Source organism: Marmota flaviventris, chromosome 14 (assembly GCF_047511675.1).
Source record: "Marmota flaviventris isolate mMarFla1 chromosome 14, mMarFla1.hap1, whole genome shotgun sequence".
In the NCBI taxonomy this organism is placed as follows: Eukaryota; Metazoa; Chordata; class Mammalia; order Rodentia; family Sciuridae; genus Marmota; species Marmota flaviventris.
This window is the reverse complement of record NC_092511.1, coordinates 44,377,816-44,401,536: the sequence shown is the minus strand read 5'-3', so window position 1 is coordinate 44,401,536 and position 23,721 is coordinate 44,377,816. Positions and strand designations below refer to the sequence as shown.

The 23,721-nt window shown below is 39.6% G+C and overlaps 1 protein-coding gene across 1 annotated transcript in view; it reads right to left on the bottom strand.

Annotated features, from left to right (window-relative positions):
* Eml6 (EMAP like 6) overlaps nt 1-23,449 on the bottom strand; it is a 254,447-nt gene extending 230,998 nt beyond the window's left edge. The window contains exon 1 of the mRNA XM_027934520.2: nt 23,253-23,449. Coding sequence (XP_027790321.2) covers nt 23,253-23,449 — 197 coding nt within the window. The remainder of the gene's footprint in view (nt 1-23,252) is intronic.
* Between the last annotated feature and the right edge of the window lie 272 nt (nt 23,450-23,721).

The window sequence follows — 23,721 nt, the reverse complement described above, 5'->3', positions numbered from 1 at the left end:
ATGATTTAGAACAGATCTAAAGTTTAATAAAGATATGGGGTCAGAAGGGAGGGGCATGTCACTTTGTGATGCATAGCATTTGTCCTTCCTTCTGTGAGTTTCTCTTTCTTTAAACATAACATTCTTTTTCTTTTTCTGCAAGTGGAAGCTCTAACTTAATTGCCTGTTCCTTGTGTTATACGTCAAATAACTGAAGTTCATTGGGAATCTTCTGCTCAGAAGCTTCCACTTTCTCTATACTCTTGTTAGAGTCCCCCAAGGTAAGAAGAAGCTTCTGCCTAAACTCCCTTATATAGTCATGTTTCTAGAAATCAAACCAAGGAAGTGATCTCTGTCCTCCACATCAGTAATCCAACAGGAAGTTTCATATTTGCCAAAGGAATAGGAAATAGGAATCTACTCTTCCTTGACTCATCTGTTCTCTAAATGATACTTCAAGCTCCACGCCCTATCACTTTCCAGACTTTCTTGTGACTACAACTTTGAACTTTGAAATGCATGTTATTTTAGTAAACCCAACATTTCTTTCCCCTTTTAGTAATAACTCTTCTCCCTTTTCATAAGAATTAAGCTTTCCTAATCCCATGGGAACTGGGAGGTCTTTGGTTGCAATTCCTTGCACATGGCAAGACATCCGTGATACTCATTCTTACTGTCATATGGCCAAAGGATGGTCACATGCCCCATGAGGGCCAATCAGAGTGTCCGTCCCTGAATTTAAGAGCTGGTATTGGAAAAGCTCCCAGGTTCCTTTAAGGTATCCAGCAGGGAGGCTGGAAACCAGAAACTATCCATGACATGTTACCACCATCCTGCTCACCCCCAGAGCTTGAAAGAAATCTGCCAGCAGAAGAAAAGAATAAGGCCTTTGTTTTTTGTTTAAGACTGGCTTATTTCACAGCATGATATTCTCCAGTTACCCTAATTGGAACAAATTATATTTACTCTATGTATGTGTAATATGTCAAGATATACTCAAAATATACTGTCACATATATCTAGAAAGAACAAATAAATATAAGAATAAGGTCAACGACCAGAGAGGAACAAACACAGCCATGACAGGAGAGTTTAGTCCCTTTAAGCTCTGTAGGTTTTACAAATCTAGAACTTTCCAGTGACATAAACCAAATTCCCTTGTTTCCTTGAGATCCTGTTAATCTGAACCAAAAATCTTAAGTCACCAAAAAAAAAGCTGAACTAATGGTAATGCCAACAGCTAACTGCTCTCACCAACTCCTTGTAGCTTCTCAGAGGAGGAGTACCCTACAGTGGGACAGGCTGCTAAGTGGCCTTCTTAATAGCAGACTTCCAGGTCAGCCATTCCAGTCTCAAAGTTCAGTTGAGTTCCAGGAGTTGAAGATTACCAGTCTGCAAGGTAACCTGTATTCTTCCAAGCCACATCCAAAAGCCACACTAGAGGATCTGGACAGCCAAGGTAAGGGAACATGTTAAGCAGTGAACTATGGGCAGTCTGGAGCTCGCCCAGCAGGACCTTGCTCAGTGCTGAAGCACACAATGTTTCTGTCATAACTTGCGTCTTTTCCACGTGAAGGAACTGATCTCCCTTTGTTCGAGGAATAGGTGATGGGGACTGTTACCTCTGCTTTCAGCTCAACCACAAAGAAAAAAATGTTGATCTGGTCCCAACACCAAGCAGAAATTCTTAGAAGAGACTTAGTGTTTTCAATAGGAAGAGAAATGAATGGATAAGCTTTAATGGGTATTCATATTAGATTATCATTATTTTTCTTTGGAAAATATCCTTGATTCTCACCATCAGATGACAGTAACTGAGTGACAACAATAGGTCAGGCAATTAGGCAAGTTAGGAACTAGAGTCTGGGGTAAAAGAGGACTGGTTTCATTTATTATTATTATCATTATTAGCATATTTAATTGTACAAATTAATGAGTTTCATTGTAACATTCCCAAACATGCATATATGGTTCGAATGTATCCACTTTCCCTACTTTTTTTTTTATTGTCCTCCTCAGCCTTCCCCTTGATTTACTACCCCCAATAGATCCTCTTCTACTTTCGGGTGTCTTATTTTCCCTTATAGATTCCACTATAAGGGAAAACAAGCACTATTTGTCTTTTTGAGGCTTACTTTGCTTAACATGATGATCTCTACCATCCATTTTCCTGCAAATAACAGGATTTCATCCTTCTTTATGGTTGAACAATACTCTGTTGTGTATATATGTCACGTTTTCTTTTTCCATTCATCCACTGATGACTATCTAGGCTGATCCTATAACTTGGCCATCGTGAATAGTGCCACAGTAAATATGGGTATGCAGGTACTCTATTGTATGCTAACTTTGATTCCTTCAGGTGGTACAGTGGGATCATAGTTTTAGCTTTTTGAGGAACCACCTTACTGTTTTCCATGATAGCTGTACTAATTCATATTTTCCACCAACAGTGTATAAAGGTTCCTTTTTCCCCAGATCCTCACCAGCATTTATGTTTGTTTGTTTGTTTTGATGATAGCCATTCTGACTGGGGTGAGATGAAATCACAATGTGATTTTACTTGTGTTTCCCTGATAGGCATGATGCTGAGCATTTTTTTTTCATATATTCATTGGTCATTTGTACTTCTTATTTTGAGAAATATCTATTCATCTCATTTGAAGTCTGAGTTTAAATCCCAGCTTGACAGTTATTAGCTGGTTGTCTTTGGGCAAATTACTTTTCTGGGCCTCAATTTCTTCTTTAGTAATAGGAGAATAACAGCATCTACCTCAAGGACATTTTGTGAGGATTAAAGAAGATAATAATCAAATTGCTCAGCAAAGCGCTTAGCATATGATAATATATTATTAATCAGTAAAGCACACATCCAAAATGTTGATTTTATCTTCTGTCTGCATCAACAATACATATTAATAGAACCATTGCACAGAAAATGTCACAAAATGATTCCTGTTTATATTATGATAGCCATTAAACCATCACATGTGAAATCATCAAAGATACTTGTATTTAATATTTTAATAGGATCTATTTCTGTGAGTCTTCACATAGATAAATATAGACATCCCCATTAAAGGAACCAAAGAAAAAAGAATCTTTATGTTTACTTTTGCCAATAAATGCTTTGCTTTCTTAAATTCTAAAATGTCTATACTCCTTCTGACAACAGGGGAGTTAAAATTAATCTGATATAAGGTGCAGAAACTGTGGAGAAACATCCCTCTCCTACATGTACACTGTACATCTCTTTTGGAAGGCAGTCTGTTGGTACCTATCACAACATAAAACATCCACATTCTTTAGACATTCTACTTCTAGAAATATCTGCTATAGAAACATGCATGTACTCTAAAAAGCATATACAATAAGGATGTTCAATACAGTATCTGTAATGGTCAATAATACAAATGTCCATCAATAGGAATGCTGAGACATAAAACAAAGACTGAGCTGACAAATTAGAAGTCCAGGAGTCCTTCCAATAGCCAAATACAGGTAAACGTGGCCTCTGAATCGATTCAGGCTGAGTGTCTTCCCTACACCAGGCCCTCAGTGATGATAACACTGAACAGACTGATTCTGGCTTTTAGCCAGAAGAAGAAAAACAGAAGTCAGTCTCCTTATTCTCCTAATCCAGGTCAATTCTTAAAAGATTCTTTTTAATAATGTCTGTGATCTGTAGCTTATAACTTCAACTAAAAATCATAAAAATTATGCCCACCAAAAGGATCAGGCAAATATGAGTGAAAAGGAAATGAAGTGCAATGAATTTTTCTTTGACACCATATAATCATAGTTTTGATAATTTCCTCTGTTATCTTACTGTTTATTTCTCCTGGGTTTTCTGTTAGATTGCTATAATTTCTTTTTGGTGGCTTGCCAAAAATCAATAAACAACTTTACCCTTTATAATTTTTGCAATAAACTGCCCTGAAAGAAACACATTTTCTCCAAAATGACTGGAGGACCATGTATGTATTAAAGTGGAAATTTATAAATCTCTAAATTATTATAAATTTAACCAGGCACAAATTAGAATGAGTAATAGTGATTCAATTTTGTGGTCTAAATATTAATGTGAAGTAATACTCTTAGATAAATTTCTACAACACAGTTAAAATAAAGAATATTAAGATGAGTACATTCACAGAAACAAAAGCTGTTTAACATATTTTCATATACATCCCAAGGGTTTTTTTTTTCTTAATTTCACATATCTTAAAGGAAAAAGAACATACCATAAATCAGTCATTCTAATTAGTATAGTAATTTTTTTTCTTAAGACTTAAGTTAGACAAAAAGCCCAAAATACATTTACTTAAGGTTCTAATTCCCCCTACAATGGCCACTTTATATTGCCATTTGAGCCTAAAATGAGAATTAATTTCACTCTTTATGTAGTCTTTTTTCCCCCCAGTGCTGGGAATTGAACCCAGGATGTCACACACACCAACAAGTACTCTACTGTGGAGCTACATTCTGGCTTAAATTCATGCTTTATGTGGCTTCAGACACACATACTATTTTCTTCTGGTCTAGTGACAAGTAAGAGTATAGCAGAATGGGTAGTTAATGATTTTGTTTTCAGTAATTTCACAACCATTTATTGTGTTTCTGTAGAAGGTTTTTGAATCCATTGAATAAGGCTAATCTAAATAAAAGAAATAATAATAATAAAGTTTAAAGATCTCATAAGTAATCTCCACTATTCTGAGATCTTGTCCTATTATAGTATATTTTCTTGTTTCCCCATTATCATTTGCCAGAACATCAGTGCAGCAGACCTTTTACCTTATTATCCAGAAAGCATAGCTGGCATGAAAAGAAGGGGACCTTTTGATAGATTTGCTTTCCTTGAGGTTGAAAAGGTAACGTGGTCTGTCACCATACACTGTGGTCTAAATATGAAAATAAATAAAATATTTTACCCACCAGCATAATGATAACATTTGGTGATTTGGAAAATCACTGAACTGGATACTGTGCAGATCTAATTCACAATAAGGGGGTGCAGACTAGGGAAGAACAGAAGTACTTTGGATTAGACAGAGGGGAGTGAAAGGAGCAGGGGGAGTAAGGATAGTAGAGTAAATCGGACATTATTACCTATGTGCATATATGATTACACGACCAGTATGATTCTACAACATGTACAACCAGAAGAATGAGAAGTTATAATCCATTTATATGATGTGTCAAAACGCATTCTACTGTCATGTATAACCAACTAGAACACATTTTAAAAACAGAACAAAAGGACTACATCACCATAAATAAATAAATAAAATAAAATCCTTTAATTAATTATTTTTATACTCTAGACATATTGGTCAAAATGTTACATATCTCCTCAACATTTAATGAAATCTTTTTTGAAGCCCTGTAGTTAAAATTCCTGTGAACACTTAAGGGAAAAGGTCAAATGAGGATTTGTGTTCACTTCAAATGAGTCAAGGCTGTAGGAAATCGCAGTGCTCACTCTGCAGTCTCTGAAGGGATGCATCAGGGCATGGGGAGGGCGACTCAGACATCCCATAACACATCCAGTACCTCCACAGCCACTTTTGGGATGTCTCTGGAGTGGCTGCCTGATTTGCCCCCTCTGGTGATCACTCCTGGCATGAGACTGCTCAATATTTTCATTGATTTATTGCTAGAAATTTGATTTCTTTCTTTCTTTTTCTTTTTCTTGGTAGCACCCAGAAGGAGAATGCTGCTAAATTAGCTTCTGAGATTTGAGCGACATTCAGATGAAACTAGGACACACATGGAATTAGATATTCTTCTAAACAGATCAATCATTTTCCATCTATATCACAACAACAAAAAATATCACTTGAAGAAAAAAGCTGCCCTAGTGCAGAAAATTAAGCTCTGAATTATGTAAAATTCAAACTGATAATTCACTCTTTAGGTAGTTTGGTATACTCCAAGAATGAATAAAAACAAATTTGTTTTCCCTCTTCTTTATTTAGTTTGTTAAAACACTTAAATAGAATGTTGTGTTAAGTCTCAAAAAGAAATAATAATAATCAGTTTAAAACCACAACCCTGTGTTCCAGGGAAACAAGAGATTTTCAAATCTCTGATTTGTTGCTCCATTAAAGCAGATTTGCCCTCTTGGCAAAAAAGAGATCTCTTTGGGAAGAAGAGATAGAGTTGATGGTCAACTTGCTCCTTCATTCAAATACTCCCTACTGAAACAGATGGCATCTTGGGGGTGCTCAATATCTCAGAATAGGTACTTATGAGCAAGACAACTCAGATCTACCAGATACCAGGAAGTGCCTTGCCCCCATATGTGGGAACGCAGTCTTAATTAGGCTACACACTCCTGTTTCCTCCACATTTTCATTCTTACTCATTGTTCTAGCAATCTAGATTCTGCCCCACAGCACGTAAATGAAATCACTTGAAAACGCTCTTCGCTTGACTTCTTATGAGTCCCACTCCTGGTCCATCTTGCAAAGCTCAACTGTTAACCTCTCCACCACCAGCCCACAGATATGGAGAGATGTTTGTTCTCTCCTTGGCTTCTAAGACCCTGAACTTGTCTAGCTGTTCCTGTCTTTCTGCTCCTTCTCAGGTCCTTGGTGTTCCCTTTCATCTCACTACTTGAAGGTCAGAGTTACCCCAGGGTTCTAGCCTAAGCCCTCATCCCTTTTGACTTCTGGTGCTTTCCTTTGACCTCACACATGTGGCAACTGGCAGAAGGGTCTCCTGGATGGCACTCAACAATGACTGTAAGATGCATGTCACCTTCATTCCTCTGATCACCCTTCATACAAAGACTATCTCATCTGGATCTTCATCCAACCACTCTTCCCTGAAGGTCAAATCTGTAGTGAAGACTGTTGGTCTCTCTCTTCTTGGCAAATTGCCTATAACAGATTGGCTTGCCTCAAGACCAACTGACTTCAAAATCGAATTCATTGTTCTTATAATCCTCTTTGCCTCACCAAAACCAGCACCACTAACCCACACTAGAGTCAGAAATAGGGGAACCATCCTAACTCATTTACCTGGAGAATCCCTCTTACCTTACCTTGAGAATCTCCTCTGGCATTTCTCTTCTCATGAGGTCCTCCCAGACCCCCTGTGCAGGCAGGCACCCCTCCTCTCCATCCTCACATGGCCTTGTTCCCCTCATTCCTTCACTGGGACTGCCTCCAGGGAAGGCTCTGTGTGTGGGGGCAGGGGGGGGGTATCATACACATGCAACCCCATCCTTTTACTGGTACACAGTGACTGGCATCTGGAAAAGCACTCAGAAAATATTTTTTGACTAAAGGAACACGCAGAGTTTCTACTGGGCACTTCCAATTTCCAAAGTCAAATTTTCAACAGGCATCTCATGCTCACATAGGCAACCATCTTCCTACGCTAGAACCGACTTCTCTCCCTGCTCCCTCTCCCCCGAGGACCACTGTCTTCATAGCCCTGACACACATTTGCCTCCTCCCTTGCTCTCCCTTCTCCATACCATCAAGGCTTCCTTTGCCTCTGTCCACTGTGTCTGATCCTGATGACCACCTCATTCCCACGTGCATGCAACTTTTTTTAATATACTTCTACATTCCCCAAAACAGATCAATCATAGTCACTGGCTTATTTCCAAGCTTTAATGGCTCCCCTCTGCAACTAGATTTTTATTCTATCCAGATATTAGAAAATTACATACACATTTCCCAAAATTTATCCCTCAGTGTCACTTTATCACCAAAGGATATTACCATGAGTTTATTTCCCTTTCTCCCTAGACTTGAGTACTCAGCTGGCTCTTGTTTTCTTCTGAGCTATCTTCAGCAATCATGGGTCCCTCACCGTAGACTGATAATATAATGCACGCCCTCTAGCACAGAAGGCCGCCAGCTCAGTGTGGCATTCTTAGAATTACTACCATTACTACCCAGATTTACACACAGTATTCTCCTCTGGCCCACTCATTCATTGTTCAGCGCACAAGCCCCAAGCTGTGCAATATAATGTCTTCAATCAAACCATGACCTCTACCTGTAATGCTTTCCCGTACCAGCCCATGCCAGAACAGGTTCCAGAATGGGCTTCCAAAACCCCTCTAGTCAAACTTACATTTTTTTCTCCAGTACAGTGGGTTTTTAAATACGATGTACAAAATGACTGAGGGGGGAGGTCATAAGAAGAATGTTATTTGTATGTAAATTGCTATTTTACACATTCTAAACATGTTAGTGCAGTAGTACAAGTATATATTTTATAAACACAATAAAATTTTGGGAGATTCTCAAAATTATTTTACTGAGAAAGGTAAAATCAAAAACATCTGGAACATATGTCTCCAGCCTAACATTTTTCTCAAAGGGCTCCTGATTTAAGGTAATTGTGGTTCTCTCTGTCCCGCCCTCCTGGCTTATGTATCTCCACATAATAAAATGAACATGGCTTTGGAGTCAGACAGAAGTGGTTTAAAGTTGGGCCTGTCAGTTACTAGCTAAATGACTGTATCTCTGAATTTTTGCAGGATTACAGGGGAAAATGTATATGTATAAAATATATGCATGCATATGTATGTACATGCATAAAAAGCCTTACTCAGGGCCTAGAGGGGTTTATTCCTCTTTCATGTCATTCTCTGACTCGCTTCACAAAGCTCCTTACATGCTTTATTTAGTTGATTTCATAATAACCAACCAGGAGGTCTAGAGGGAAAACCTGAGGCTGTTTAGGGAACAACTCCTAAGTGGTAGCATCAGACTCCAGCCTAGCTCCGACAGGCCCTCAAGCCCCAGTTTTTCTCACCATCTGAAGCATCTGCAGTCACAGAGGGGCCAGTGGCCGCACACTGGAGTGGGGAGGCACACAAGTGGAAAGTTACAGCATAATTTGAAAAGTGCTCTAAGAGGTATATGGAAAATGCTGTGGCGATAGAGAGGACAGAGACGTTGATTCTGCCTCAAGAAGTCTAGGAGGGTTTCACAGAGATGGTGGCACTAGCAATGTCTCTTGGAGTCCATGAATCTGCCTCACAAAGCGACCTGGGAAGGCATTCTAAGCAGCAGGGCCATATGCAGCGACATGGGGAGAGGGAGCTCATTTGAGTCACTGCAAGGAGTAGAGCGTGACAGGAGCAAAAGTGGGGAAGGACAGGAGAAGGAACTGTGCTAGGAAATAATAACAAAAAGGCAGGTGGGACTGATTCCAGAAGCACTAGAGTCAGCAGGAGTCTAAACAAGACAGGGACAGATTAGACCTGTGCTGTAGAGGACTGACCCTAGGGCTAGCATGCTACAGGGGTTTTGAACCAACTAAGACCATCTAGAGACACATTTTTTTTTTAATGAATTGGTTTGTCCCATATTGTGAATGTTAATATAGAATTTGGTTAAGCTGGACAGGTTTCCCCACGGTGGTTATGGTTTGTCCTTTGGAATCAATAAGCATCTTGTGGTGAAGTACAATGTAAATAACATGGTTCTCAACAAACTCTCACCACCAATTAAAGCATCTGCTGATTTTCTACCTCCATCTTTCATCCAAACTTAAAAACTAACTTTTGACTCTAGGAAGAGCTTCCCTTCTCCCCACTGAGTTATTTATATCACTGTGGATGCATGGGTTTTTATTTTATTCAGTGAATTATATTTCATGCCTAAATAATCCCAGATGTGGCCAGTGGAAATTCCTACAAGCTGACTCTTATATCATTTTAATGTCTCCCTTTATTCTTTGAGTATTCTTACACTTTCTAACATAAGACAATATTCCAAATATAACTTGTGCTTTCCCTGCCCCAGCTCTAGAGGCAGGTTTTCTCCAAGGAGTTCTGGTCTTTTTGTGGGGAATAGTATTTAGAAACAGTGTTAGGTGTATTCCTGCTACTGATGTGTCACTGCCTCATGATCAACAAATTGACAGAACAATGAAATATACGTGTGGATCTTTGTGTGTGTGTATGTATGTGTGGGCACATGTATATATATTCATTTATATACTCCTTTATCTATATTTCTATTGGGAGATTGTTTAAAATACAGATTTGGGGGCTTCGCCTTCAGATCTACTGAATCAGAATCTTTAGGAGTGGGCTCATAAATCTGTAATTTTTTAAAGTTTAGCCAGGCAAAGGATGGACTAGAAGAGTGATAATGGAGGCAAGAAAACCAGTTAGGAGGCTCCTGTAACTGTTCAGACAAAAGCTGAGGGGTCGTGAACAAGACAGAAGCAGTAAGATGGAGACAAGATCAACTGACTGGGAGCTGACTGGACAAGAGAGGTGAGAGTGGGAGGGAGGACTCAGGCATCCTGCTTGGACAGCAGTCACTGGGGCATGCACACTGTCATTGACACAATGAACACTAAACACATGTTTATTTAATTATCTTTTCACTTCTATAGATTACTTAAAAATTCAAGTGACATAGGGGAAGAAAATAATTGTAAAACATTCTAGAATCTATCCCTCTTCCATGATATTTTTATCATATAAACTAGAAACTGAGTTTTACTCAAGGCAAGAAGGATGACTTAGGAATTCATTGTCAGTAGGCCAGGCTCTCACATAGATAGACGTGGTCTGGCCAAAGTGATTGTGTTCATGTCTACTAGCAGAGAAATAGACCTGCAAGGCAAGAAGCAATGTCTATAACAATATCTCTTATTGTCAGAAAAGAAGAAGATGGAAAAATAAAAGAAGAAGAGGAGCAAGTCTGCTAGCAATAGAAGTCATTAAGCTGTGATGCTGCTTGCTACCACTGCAGCATAAAAATCACTGGAGCATGAGCAAAATATATAAAGGAGATGTAACAAGAAAACTAAAAGGAAATGACCCTGCTATAACAGAAAGTTTAAAACCCAGATAAAAGTACAATCCACAGAAAAATAATATTTCCAGTTTTTAGTAGTAAAAGCAATTTATCAATAACCTCCTCAATGCAAAATCCACTGGGCCCTTTTCCGGAGATACCTGATTCTATTCTACTGATCCAGTCGAGTCTCCTCCTTGACATCCTCCCTGATATCCTCCCTGATCTTGGTTTCTAGAGCTCTCCATTCTCTTGGTTTATTTTCATTACCATCTTTCACAGGTACCTCTTTCTCTTCCAGTCTCTAATATCTATCTTCCTGGAAGTCCTGACCCTGACTTCATCTCTTTCCTCCCTTCATTCCCTGGGACATCTTATCCACTCCTACACATATACTACAACTCCTGTGGCTCTCTCCTGACCCACCTAGTCACTTCTAGCATATATCACAGACTCAAATGTAAATACAGTCTTGTATCTCTTTAACAACTTGGATACATTCTGAGAGCTGCACTGTTAAGCAATTGTGTCACTGTGCCACCATCATTTACAAAAACATAGATGACGCAGGTCAATCACTCAATGTGATTGACACAATCAAAGGATATAGTAAACATGAAACAGACAAGGCTGGTGCTAGTGTCACATGACATACCATTTTACAGTGACTTTTTTTATAAACTAGGAGTACACACTAAAATAACATAAATATTATAATACAGGACACACATAAACCAATAACACAGCCATTTATTATTGTTATCAATTATTAGGTACCGTACGTAATCATATGTGCTATACTTTTATATGATCGGCGGTTCAGTAGGTTTACTTTACTAGTTTCACTATCAACACGGGTGAGCGGGTGCACCACATTATGACAGCTGTGACATCACTGGGCATTAGGAGTTCTTCAGCTCCATTATGAATCTGATGAGATCACTGTCGTTTATGAGGTCTCTCCTTGACCACAATGTCACTATACAGCGCATGATTATATGTATAAAGCGGAACTCAGTTTCCCCTGGCCTTGCACCTACTCCTCATTCTATTTTAGTGAGTGAGAACCATCATCCCTCCAGCTGCTCATGTCACAACCTTAACGATTACCTTCTCCCTCTCTTCTTTCTGCCCTCCCACTCTCTCTGGCTGTATCTAATCAGTCATCAGGAATCTAGAATCTTCATAATATATTAGTTATTTTGCCTTGAATACTGTCAAAATTATCTTACCCCTGTGCTACTTCAAGTGCCCCTAGAGCTTCTCTCCTCTAACCTATTGTCTATACTGCAGCCAGAGTGGCTAGTCCACAACCTAACCCTAATGATACTCTTTCTTCTAGAAAGCCCTCTCTGACTTCCACCCTTCCCAAGAATGGGTTAGGCCCATGTCCTAAGGCTCTCACATACCTGGGCCAACTAACTTCCATACAGTCAATATCCAGCTGCACAGTTATGTTGAGTATTGTCCTTGTGGTTATATGTCTCTTGAGGTAATTTTGCTCACTTTTGGATTCCCCAGTACCTCACAGAGTTTTGGGAATACATATGCACTCAAAAAAACCTTTGTTGTAAAGCATTTTTGTTCCTCTAAGCCAAGGTTTCTTAATATATGGTCCCACATTCACATTCACCTGGTATCCCAATACTGTCCTTTATAAACTCCTTTCCACCCCAAGACAAAGCACATGGGACATTTGTAGTATCTTTTTTGACTTTTTTGAATTTGGACACTCATTCTGCTTTTGTCTTTTTTTTTTTTTTTTAATGAGGATGAAATTATTTTTGCAAAGGATAAATGATAGGCCAGATATGTTGTAAAATGTCCCTCAATTTGCTTTGGCCTATTTCTCATGATTAGTTTAAAGTCATAAATTTTTTGGCAGAAAAATCTGATAAGTGGTGTTGGAGAGTCCCTGTACATAAGAGGTGGACTTGGGGAGAAGTGATAGACAAAGGCTGTCAGGCAGTAAGAGAAAACATCAGGGCCACAACAACACGGCAAAAATCAGAAGGGTACTGATTAGAAGGTGGTCAACTGTAGAAGAGGTTAAGTGGGATACCCACGTAGCACTCAAGGTCACTTGGGAAACTCCAAAGAATGATTCCAGTGGCTGGCAGAAGTAAAAACCAGTTCATCATGTTGAAGAATAAATGAGATATGAGAAAATGAAGGGATAAATGGAAAAAGAATCTCAGAATCAGAGACTCAGTCTCTTCATTTTTAGATGAGGAAAACAAAGCCCAGGAAGTTACATGTCTGGTTTTAGAACCAGAGCCAGAACAGAGTTTGGTCCCACGGAACCCAGTCCCCATGCACAATACCATGCTCCCTCTTCAGAGAAGTTAGTATTGAAGGAAGAAAGAATTGGAAAGAATAATAAAAGAAAAGAAAAATCATAAAAGACTTTTAATAAAGTAAAAGTCTCCCACATTTTATGATCTTCCTAAAATGTTAACTGGCCTTGTCTTGCCCTTTTAAGTCCCTTCACTGGTCCCCACAACTTGTGGAATGAGCTGTAAATAAATCCCTTAGTGATCTAGTCTATATCACCTAATGCAGTTCATCTCCCAACCTTCACTCTAGCAGTGCTGAGCTAGAGTACTCTCTCTTCCCTTGGGGTACCCTGCTCCTATAAGTTCCGGGACCTCTGTACAAGACATAGCCTCCTGATGTTACCTTCTTCTTCCTCTATTCCCTTTCTACTCATTTGTCAAACTGTTCTTTATTTTGCAAAAGTGATGTTCTGCAGTCCCCTAAATTTCTGCCCTAGAACTCCTTCTATATCTTTGGGAGAAACTCTTCTGGGCTAGGAAAGACTTAAACTTATTTAGAGCTGGCAAGTGCTATATTACAATCTCTGTACACACCTAGATTTCATTACCCTCTTATAAACATTCCATCATTTTTTCAAGTTACTTCAAAAGAGCATATGTTTGCTAAATCAGAAGGGATGCAAATCAATATTGTCCTTATAATACAGTTAAAAAATCAAGTAATTTAAAAGGAATGTTTCATTCCTTGTAAAGTCCATGACCACATTTCAAGAGAAAACAATGTCTCCTCAATAGCTATATTTTCCATTCAGACCAGTAGATCAGTAGAAGGAAGTCAGGTGGAATTTGCTGTCAGATTTAAAAGCACCAGAGGAATTGGTCATTACTGTCATCCAAATATTTCTTTAAAAAAAATCTGAAGCCTGCTTCTCAGTGCCAGCTCAGAATATTTTCAGGATTTTCTTCTCACAAAGTATATATAAAATCTCACCCCTATTTCACACCTTGATCCTTCGAGCCAATATGAAGGACAAAGAACACATAAAAATATATTATGTACTGAGTATGCCCATGAACAAGGTTCTAGGTATAGGGATTCCAACATGGAATTCAAGCAGGTGGAGAGGCAGTAAGTCAACAAATACAGCATGATGGAATGAGTCTTTAAGGGAGGCTTCTGCATAGTGGTCTAGACACACAAAGGAAAAATGGCCTAAAATAGTCTGGAGCTGTCAGATAAAACCTCAGGGAGAGACGACACTGGCTTTGAGGTTGAAGAAAGGAAAAGACTCTGCAAGCAGAGAAATGAGAGGTCATTTCAGGCAGCCCAAATGTCATGTGCAGGGATGAGCCAGCACTCCCCAGAGATACCTGGTGTGGCCTCTTTTGAGAAATGAAAATTCCATTACACAGCAGATCACCCATATTGTAAATTTAAACCCTGTTGATATTCCTTTCCTTGTCCTCAATTCAGTACTTCTCATCTCCAGCCTTGTTTCTAATGAATCAAAACTGATTTGCTTCTTCTTCTAGGCCAGCTTCTACAGTACAGATGCCATTCGCTTCTCCTCAGTCCATAGCCCTTATTAGATGATTTTCCTTAAAGGGGAAACCCTCTGTAACACGGTCTCACCCTCCAGGCAACAAGTGATGTCACTGGGTATACACAATGACCCATCCTAGGTCAATTAGATTGTCCTTCCTGAGAATTTGGAGTCAGGACTCATAAGACTGGTTCAGTTGGTTTTGTAAGACCAAGCTGGACAGACATAGGGACTGACACAGATTGGGTGGGTGGGGAGCAAGGGTGGTAAGTCATGTGCAAAATGAATTGTTAAGCAGCTAGTATAAAGCCAGAAAAAAAGCAAATATTTTATTCAGAGAGAAGCAGGTATGTGAATCTCTGTGACACATGGGGACACTAGCAAGAGAAAGAAATAGAAACAGACTAGCTGCAGTGCATGAGTGGCAGCCATACTCCCTATAATTGAGGTCCAAAATTGTCTTGCACCTTGTAATCCTTTCCCTAATTGTGCTTCTTTGAAAAAGTTTTAATTTCTTGCAACTGATAATCCCTTACTTAGAAGACAATCCATTATTCATAGGTCTTATTTCATACATACAGTTTTTTAGGTGGACACAATACCTTTATTTTATTTTTATGTGGTGCTAAGGATCTAACCCAGTGTCTCATGCATGCTAGGTGAGCACTCTACAACTGAGCCACAACCTCAGCCCCATCGTAGGTCTTATTTTCTTATTATCTATAAAATCAACTCACAGTGAACACAGAAGAATGTTTTAATGACATTATTAAACAGGAATTAAACTTAAATTAAAAAAGAAGGCTCAAACCTTAAAATAATCCTGAATAGTCTTTTTTTATATATTTATCATTATTATTATTATTATTTTAGTTTTTTAGGTGGATACAATATCTTTATTTTATTTTTATGTGGTGCTGAGGATCGAACCCAGTGCCTCACACATGCCAGGCGAGTGCACTACCACTTGAGCCACTTGAGCCACATCCCCAGCCCCCTGAATAGTCTTATAATAATACTCAGACCAGCCTGTTTATGTACAGAGATGTTCTTCTATCTCCAGAGGGTAGAGTTGGCTTGTTGCTCTCTTGTCTATGCTGATGGGAAAGGAGTGGCAGAGAACTAGTGAGAAATCCCCAAATCCTTCAGCTTCATGATAGAAGCCATTCAGATACCCACTTCCCCTTGAAGAAAGAAAGAAACAAACTAATAAAGAGGTAGAGATAAAAGCCCAACATCTCTCACAAATCTGTTTTCTATACTACCACAACCAGTGGCCGGCTCAACAGACCTGTCTTCCAACAGCAAGGTTGAAATCTGAAAATCTATTTTTGTTTTTCTTTTATTTGTGCATTGCAAATTCATTTTTAAAAATGAATTGAGAGTGGGGCTGGGGTGGTAGCTCAGTGGTAGAGCACTTACCTAGCATGTGTGAGGCACTGGGTTCATTTCTCAGCACCATATATACATAAATAAAAATAAAGTTCTATCAATAACTAAAAAAAAAAAACCCAAAATTAAAAAATGTATTGAGAATACATGAATTAAATGTGTACACAATTTCTGGCCCCTAAGTCACAGTTACTAAATACTACACTGATTCCGAAAGGCTTAAATGGTTCTGTTTTATAATATATAAAATTTGTATGTCCTTTATAAGGTCTACAGCATCTTTACAAATACAGGGCAGCAACCAAAGCCTCTGACTTCTAATACTTTTAGATAAATCTTTTTAATGGTTATTTCCACTTCTGGGTCCCTCAACATTCAGCATCTTCTGTGTAGAGAAATGGGTACCCTGCTAGCAGAATTGAAAGACTGTGGGCATCCAAATATATTTCATGGGGAAAAATAAACTTTTAAACAAATGATGTTAGCACAATTAACCTTGTGCAAAAGTTTGAAATCAGAGCACTACCTCATATCATATAAAACATTAACTCAAAACAGATCATCAAACTAAATGTAAAAGCTAAAACCATAAAGCTCTTAGAAGAAAATGCAGGAGTAAGTCTTTTTGATCTTGGATTAGGTGCTGGTTTCCTAGTTATGACACTAAAAATACAAGGAAAAAAATACACAAATTGGACATCATCAAAATTAAAAACTCTTACAACTCAACAACAAAAAGACAAGTCTACTTCATCAGCTTGCAACCTTTTGGGTTGAAAAGCACTGGTCTGTTGAGCTTTGCAACATACCAAAGAAGTTCTTGGAATCTTGCTGCTGAAAATGTGCTCTGTGGATTAGCCACATCAGCAGGACCTGAGAGCAGGTTAGAACTGCAATATGTGAGACCTCACTCCAGACCTACTGACATACATCTGAATTTTAGCAAGGGCCCAGATGCGCCTGACACAAGTGATATTTGAGAACTGTTTGCAGTTGGAAATTGACCAATCCACACCTGAAAAACTCAAAGTTAATCAACAAAAGGAGCCCAGTCACTGAAGGGGTGTAGTCCACTGGCTAAAGGAAGGATATCTGAATGGTTTTCTGGAGGAAGAGTCAACCCTCCTAGAGCTTCCTTTTCCTTTTTTGGCAGCAAAATGTCACCTCCATTACAAAGGTGTTCTGATCCACATCCCTGGGGACTGAAGGCGAGTAGGAGGGCCTCCTTGGAGATGCTGCCATAGAACAGTTTCACCACAGTGAAATCTACTTCTCTGACTAACCACTGGGCTGATATCATCCCTTATAATGTAGTACAGTTCAGGGCAATGTTTTCAACCAGTGAACCATTATATACTAACTATATTTTTCAAGTAAAAATGTGTTTGTATTTCTGAATTAAAAATTGAAATCCATGGTGTGGCAAGGAAAAGTATACCCTTGACAATAACTGAATGGAGTATTTGTGACTGTCCTGGGAAATCTAGGACATATGGTACCAAAACCCATGAGGCTTTAATAACCTGAATGAGAATTATGATGACCTTGGTCTTTCTTTGGGTGTCTATTCCAGAATTCAGGGCACAGCAAGCTCCTTCCCACTTAACACCTTTGCAATACTCTCTCCTCTGCCACCATACCTACACCTGTCTGCCCCTTCCCGCCTTTCAGGTCCCAGTTGAAATGCCACCTCCCTAAAGAGATGCTCTGCAAACCTTATGTAATGTCACTTCCATACCCCTACCCAACCCAACTCTGTTCTACGATTATTCCATCTTAGCACTTATCACCATTCAGTCAAGCTGTTTTCCTCTGAAGGCACTCCTGGCCTCCCTCACCAGAACGTAAGCTTCAAGGAGCAGGAACTTCATCATATTCCCTGCCACACCCCCTGCACCTGGCATATTTTAGATGTAATAAACCAATGAGAAAGAACCACCCAACTTAGAGAATAAGTAAATCTTAACAGAAATAACCAAATAGACTATAACTTAATAACACTAATGAGATCATTGATGAGCAAACCATAGCTTTCATCAAAAATGTTTGCTTCATGCTCTTGCCAACGCACAGAAAAAGGGAGATCCAATGAATACTAGGATGATCCCACTGAGTGACTCTGCTTAAATCTACTTCCCTCTCAGAGGCATACCTGTAAAAATGAGGCTATATCCCAGAGTGGTGGAGCTCAATGAGATGACATAAAGTGTGTGGTAGAAAGTAGGCACTCAACCCAATATAAATTTAATTCTTTGTAGGTACCTCCACACTTCCCCTATTAAAACTGATCAAGAAACTAAAAAATAAGAATGAAATCATATCTCCAGGACTTCATGTGAACCTGCTTTCCCTATACTCCATGCCCAATCTTGGCTGTTAGACCGCTCTCTTGAAACCCAACAAGTGCAAGTGTATTTGCCACACTAGTCTATTTTATCCATGTCACAATTTTTAATTAAATGTCTCCCATAGATCACTATTTCAAAACATTGTTTCAAAAGTGGGGATGTTCTAAAGTGAACTTGAACATGATTCCATTTCTAGACTGAGCTCTAGCAATCTGTTTCAAGTACTCTTAAATAAAGCCCAGGATTTATACACAAACAGATGATAAATGGTATGAAGAACACACTTACTGGGCTGAGGTTGTAGCTCAGTGGTAGAGTGCTTGCAAGCATGTGTGAGGCACTGGGTTCAGTTCTCAGTACTGCACATAAATAAATAAAATAAATATCCATTGACATTTTTTTTAGTTAAAAAAATAAAAAGGGACTGGGGCTGGGGCTCAGTGGTAGAGCACTTGCCTAGAATGCGTGAGACACTGGGTTGGATCACCAGCACCACATTAAAATAAATAAATAAAAATAAGATAAAGCTATTGTGTCCATATAAAACTAAAAAAAAAATTAAAAAAAAAAAGAAAGAAAGAGCCTACTGAGTTCTGGTTAGGACCATGTACAGTGATAGGAACCACAGTGACTAAGAAAAATAAGCAGCTGTATACCAGTGAAGCAATAGCATTGGGCTTTGGAAATCAGACTGATCTGAGTTCTCCAGTCTGCCAGAGGGTGACACTTCAACTCTGTGCCTCTGCTGCCCCACCAGTGGGCTGGTGTTAGCAACTCTGCCTCCCTCGAAGGGTTACCGAGAGGATGCATGAGACAAATCTGTATGCACATTTAGCTCTGAGTCTGGTGCTCAGGAAATGTTAGCCCTGCTTATGTTAAGATCCATTCTCAACATCAAGGACCCCAAATATATTTACAAATGAAAATACTCAGAATGAAAGAATGGCACTAGATACACAGCAACACTGGTCACAAAAGATACAAAACTTCAGGAGTACTTGCATCCCTTCATCTGAGGATGGTAAAGTCTCCGGGCAAAGGTGAGAGGGAAACAGATGGTGCCTTGCAGGATATGGATAACAACAGGACCCCTGTAGTGGGCACCTTGTATGTAATATTCACAAAAACTCAAGTGAATACCTGTAAGCCCTATTTTACAGAGTAGCTGTTTTCCTGATGATATAGTCACCCAACTGGTAGCAGACCTAGGCTGCACAGAGAGAGGCTGAGGGAGGAGGAAGATAAATTATTCCTGTATGAGGTAGGAAACAACAGAGTAATTATATTATTGCCAAGTGGAAAGCAAACAACTTGAGGGTTTTTTAAATGGAAAATAAAGATATAATAGCAAATTAGGGTCCAAGAGAATGGAAAACAAAGGACTCTGGAATTCTGCCTGAGTGCAATGAAGAATCATTGCTTTGCTTTTGATGTGTACATGTTCAATTATTTTAATTAAATACTACCACTATTACTAAGAACATTTATTGAGAACCAACTAAGGGCCAGACCCCACACTAAACCCTTTCTATATGTTGTTTCTAATAATTCCAACGACTCTGCAGTTTAGCTATTGTCACCCTCATTTTGCAAATAAAGAAGGTCCTGAGAGGTTGCACCACTTATTCAATGCCTGCAGTAAATGGCAGAGTGGGTTCTGTGTGTGATGTCAAAAATCAGTGTCTTTTCCCCTAAGACAGCACTGCAGATAGACCTCCCTTGCAACAGAGAACCATAAAATAAGGCAGAAGAAAATGGAGACAGGGAACTCCCCAGAAGCAATATAAGGATCCAGAGTCAGGACATTAATGTCTCAACCGGAATCACTGTGAAAATGAAAAACAGGTGACAGGAACCAATGTGTTCATGACCTTTTCTTTCATTTACTCCCATTCTATGTCATGTTCTGCTACCTGAAGTCGAAACCAAGTTAGTAATTATTCCAGTCCCTATTACTGTCCTTGCCTTCAAGCCTGATTTGAATCCTGTTGCTAGCCCAACAGTAAATGCTGCTTTCGGCATTTCCTTGTCCCATCACAATCTTATCAGAGCTAAAATACAGCATCATTCTCTAATCTGTTATCTGCATTGAAAGAATATGACAAGCCTCCACATCCAATAAATCATATCATGCCTCACATATCAACATTTTTAAAAACCTGAGTTAAATACATAGCCTGTCAAAGCAAGAAAACACATATGCTGAGCTCTAATGAGCTCTGCCAAATCCTACATCATTATTAAGGTTCATCATGATCTCAGAGAGCACATTGTTTTACAAAAATGGAGTGTGTTGTTACCAATATTTGTTGGGCTGCCTTCTAGTTAATATTTTAGGCAACAATGCACAACAAGTAGAGCAGTAGGAAATGTATGTGCAGGAATATATCTTTGAAACTAATGTAAAAGCTAAGTACCAACTGCACAATTACTTGCACTATCTCATTTGATGTATTAAGAGTCAGAAGTTTTAATGTTCGTGCAATGATTCCAAAAAGCCAAAATATTTTTGCATTGAAACATTAGCAGTAGTCCTCTCCATGAACTCAGTATTTCAAGTGGAAAAACAGTAGTATGCTGAGATATACAAAAATGCATAAAGATAAAAGACTGTTCATTGTGGTTTATGCACTGTCTTCACCAGAAAAAGATACTTACATATATAAGATAAAACAAAATAACAGCTCTCAATTATATAATGATCTATGGTTTGTGTTTTTTAACCCACTGGACTTAATCTTATTCCAACATGCAAAGACATACATAGATATTCGGGAACTCTTCTCAACTATACATACTCAGACCCAATCAAATAACCTGGAGAATGTAGCAATAAAGTCCTTTCTCTGTAGTCAGGCTTACTACTGTGTCAATATCAGCATAAAGAGACAACCATTACCTTAATAAATAGAAGATAAATTATCTTTTTTTCCATCAAGTAAGCCTCCCTAGAAACCCAGTTATACAAATAACTCATGCATCTTTCCCTCAATTCTGAGTGTTTCTGTAATCATCCAAGCCTGATAGCCTTGAAGCCCCACTAGCTCAACTGCTCATCATAACAACAGTCTACTGCAACTCCACCCTTTTCCCACCTTTAGTTTCAATGGTGCCTTTAATTTTTCCCCTATTAGAGAAAGAATGAGGATTAAGAGTTCAAATTCTCCAAGTAGTTCATTGAACTGTCACATTAATACTATTTAACCCCAGGGAATTTTCTGTTTGCCACTCTCTCCCTTCCCCCAAAGGACTACATCTTATTTTGATGTAGTAATGGAAAGCACTGCATTAAGATAGAGCAAAAACATAATGGGTTTAAATTTTTAAACATCTAACCTTTTCATGAGTCACTGCTAATCATTTGCACCTGTGACTTTAATAATCAGCCTGGCAATTAGAGAGGCAAAATCTGCAGGACAGAACTAAGTAAGGATGCCTCAGTCACAACCATTACCGTATCAGGGAGGAAAAGAGAAAGCTATTTTGTCTTATGTGACATGAAGAAAGTTTTACTAAGTTCCAACAAATCTCAAGAACATTAGAGCTCTAAGTACTTAAAATCTTCAAAAAAGACATGTATAGAAAGACAGACAGACAGACAGACACACACAAACACACACACACACACACACACACACCTGTAGTTTCAAACATTAAGATTTTAATGTTTTAACAAGTTTTCTGTAACAAGTTTTCAACTTTAGGTCTCAGGAGGGGAAAAAAAAAAGCTTAGGAATATAAGCACAATATTAGGAGGGGGGAGCTAATATTTTAAGTCATTTACCCCAATGAAAAATTAGGACTATTGGTGTTACAATATTTAATTGCTTATTTCATTGTGAAAGGCAGAGTAAAAGTGGCAATATTCTGATGGAAGTTGTTCTGCATCAGTGAAACACACAAGTTTGGAAGGTAAAAATATGATCTCTGTCAGTTGTAGTCTGTCCTCAGCAAGTCATTTCCTTGTGAGCAGAGGTTCCCACATCATGGAAATCTTCCTTAACTGCCAAAGGCGGAAAGGGATTCCCTATGAACAGCATCTGGACCACACCTTGTTTGGCCACACAAGAAGCTGACAAGGGCAGGAGGGAAATGTGTCTGGTCCAGAGAGAGGATAGGGCCAAGAATCAAAATACGTCCCCTTCAATTTAACAGGAAAGGCTCCTACAATGGTTATTCAACCAATGGAGTTCTAGCGGTCAGTGCTGGACTATGTCTGTGGGATGCCTGATAGGATTTTGTGGTCTAGCAGCTGCCAGCCTTTTATAACCTTAGTGATGTTGTGGAAGCATCCATTTCGTGTGTAAATATGCTTTGGGCATTAAAACACGGCAAAGTGAAATATTAGAGAACAAGGTTCCCCACCCACTGCAGAAATTTCCAAGGTCCAGAGCACCTGAGATGAAGATTCCAAATTACCTGTAGCAAAATTTCTTTGTGTTTTTTCCTTTCCTTTTTCTTTTCTTTCTTTCTTTTTTTTTTAATCCACTTTGCTTGCTGATGAACCTACTGAGGGGCCTCCCAAAGATGATACCCACGGTTAATCTATTGGTCCTACCATTTACCTAATTAGCAGGGAAAGAAGTGTTTAAAGGTACCCAGTCCTTCCACTTGTAGCAGAAATGAACCACCAAAAAAAAGCATCAGAACACTTAACTCCTTAGAAATTAAAAAGACTTCCGGAAGGATAAAGAAAAAAGAGATCTCTCCTTCCCCACCTGCACCGCCCCCCCACCCCCCCACACTCTGTTTCTCCCCTAGCCCCAGGATCAGTAGCCCCTCTGTAATTCCATGAGGCTCCAGAGAGAATCTTTTCTTTCATGGGGCTCCCTGATCTGACCCTGGGAAAGCCCAGCTGGTCGTTCTTCTTCCCACCCTTCCATCCTTCCACCCAACCCTTTCCCGCCGCCCCAGTTCACCCCTTACCTGATAATGTCGTCGTTGTGTCCCAAGAAGAATTTTTGGCTGTGCTCACGGGTGTTGTACACCACCCCGACCCCAGCCACAAAGTAGACCACCTCCTTGCCGGCTGTATAGTACAGGTTGTTGCGGCACTGGTGACCCCGGTACCCGTACACCCACTCCAGCCGGAGCTGGCAGCTGGGAGCTGTCCGATCCGCCATGATAAGCCGACCCCACTCGCCCCCCGGCCCCCCTGCGCGCAGGTCCTTTTCCCCTGCGCGCCGGGTCTGTCCTCGCCAAGTCTCGGGCTGCTGCGGACCTGCAAGGGCTCAGTGTGCAGCGCCGGGCGCTGATTTCCGAGGCGACGCACAGGCACAGCCCAGCGCGCCGGCCGCCACCATCATCCGCCGCCGCCGCCGGAGACGAGCCGCCGCCGCCGGTGCGCGGCAGCCAGACCCCGCCGGGCGCCCCGGCTCCCTCCCCCGGGGCGAAG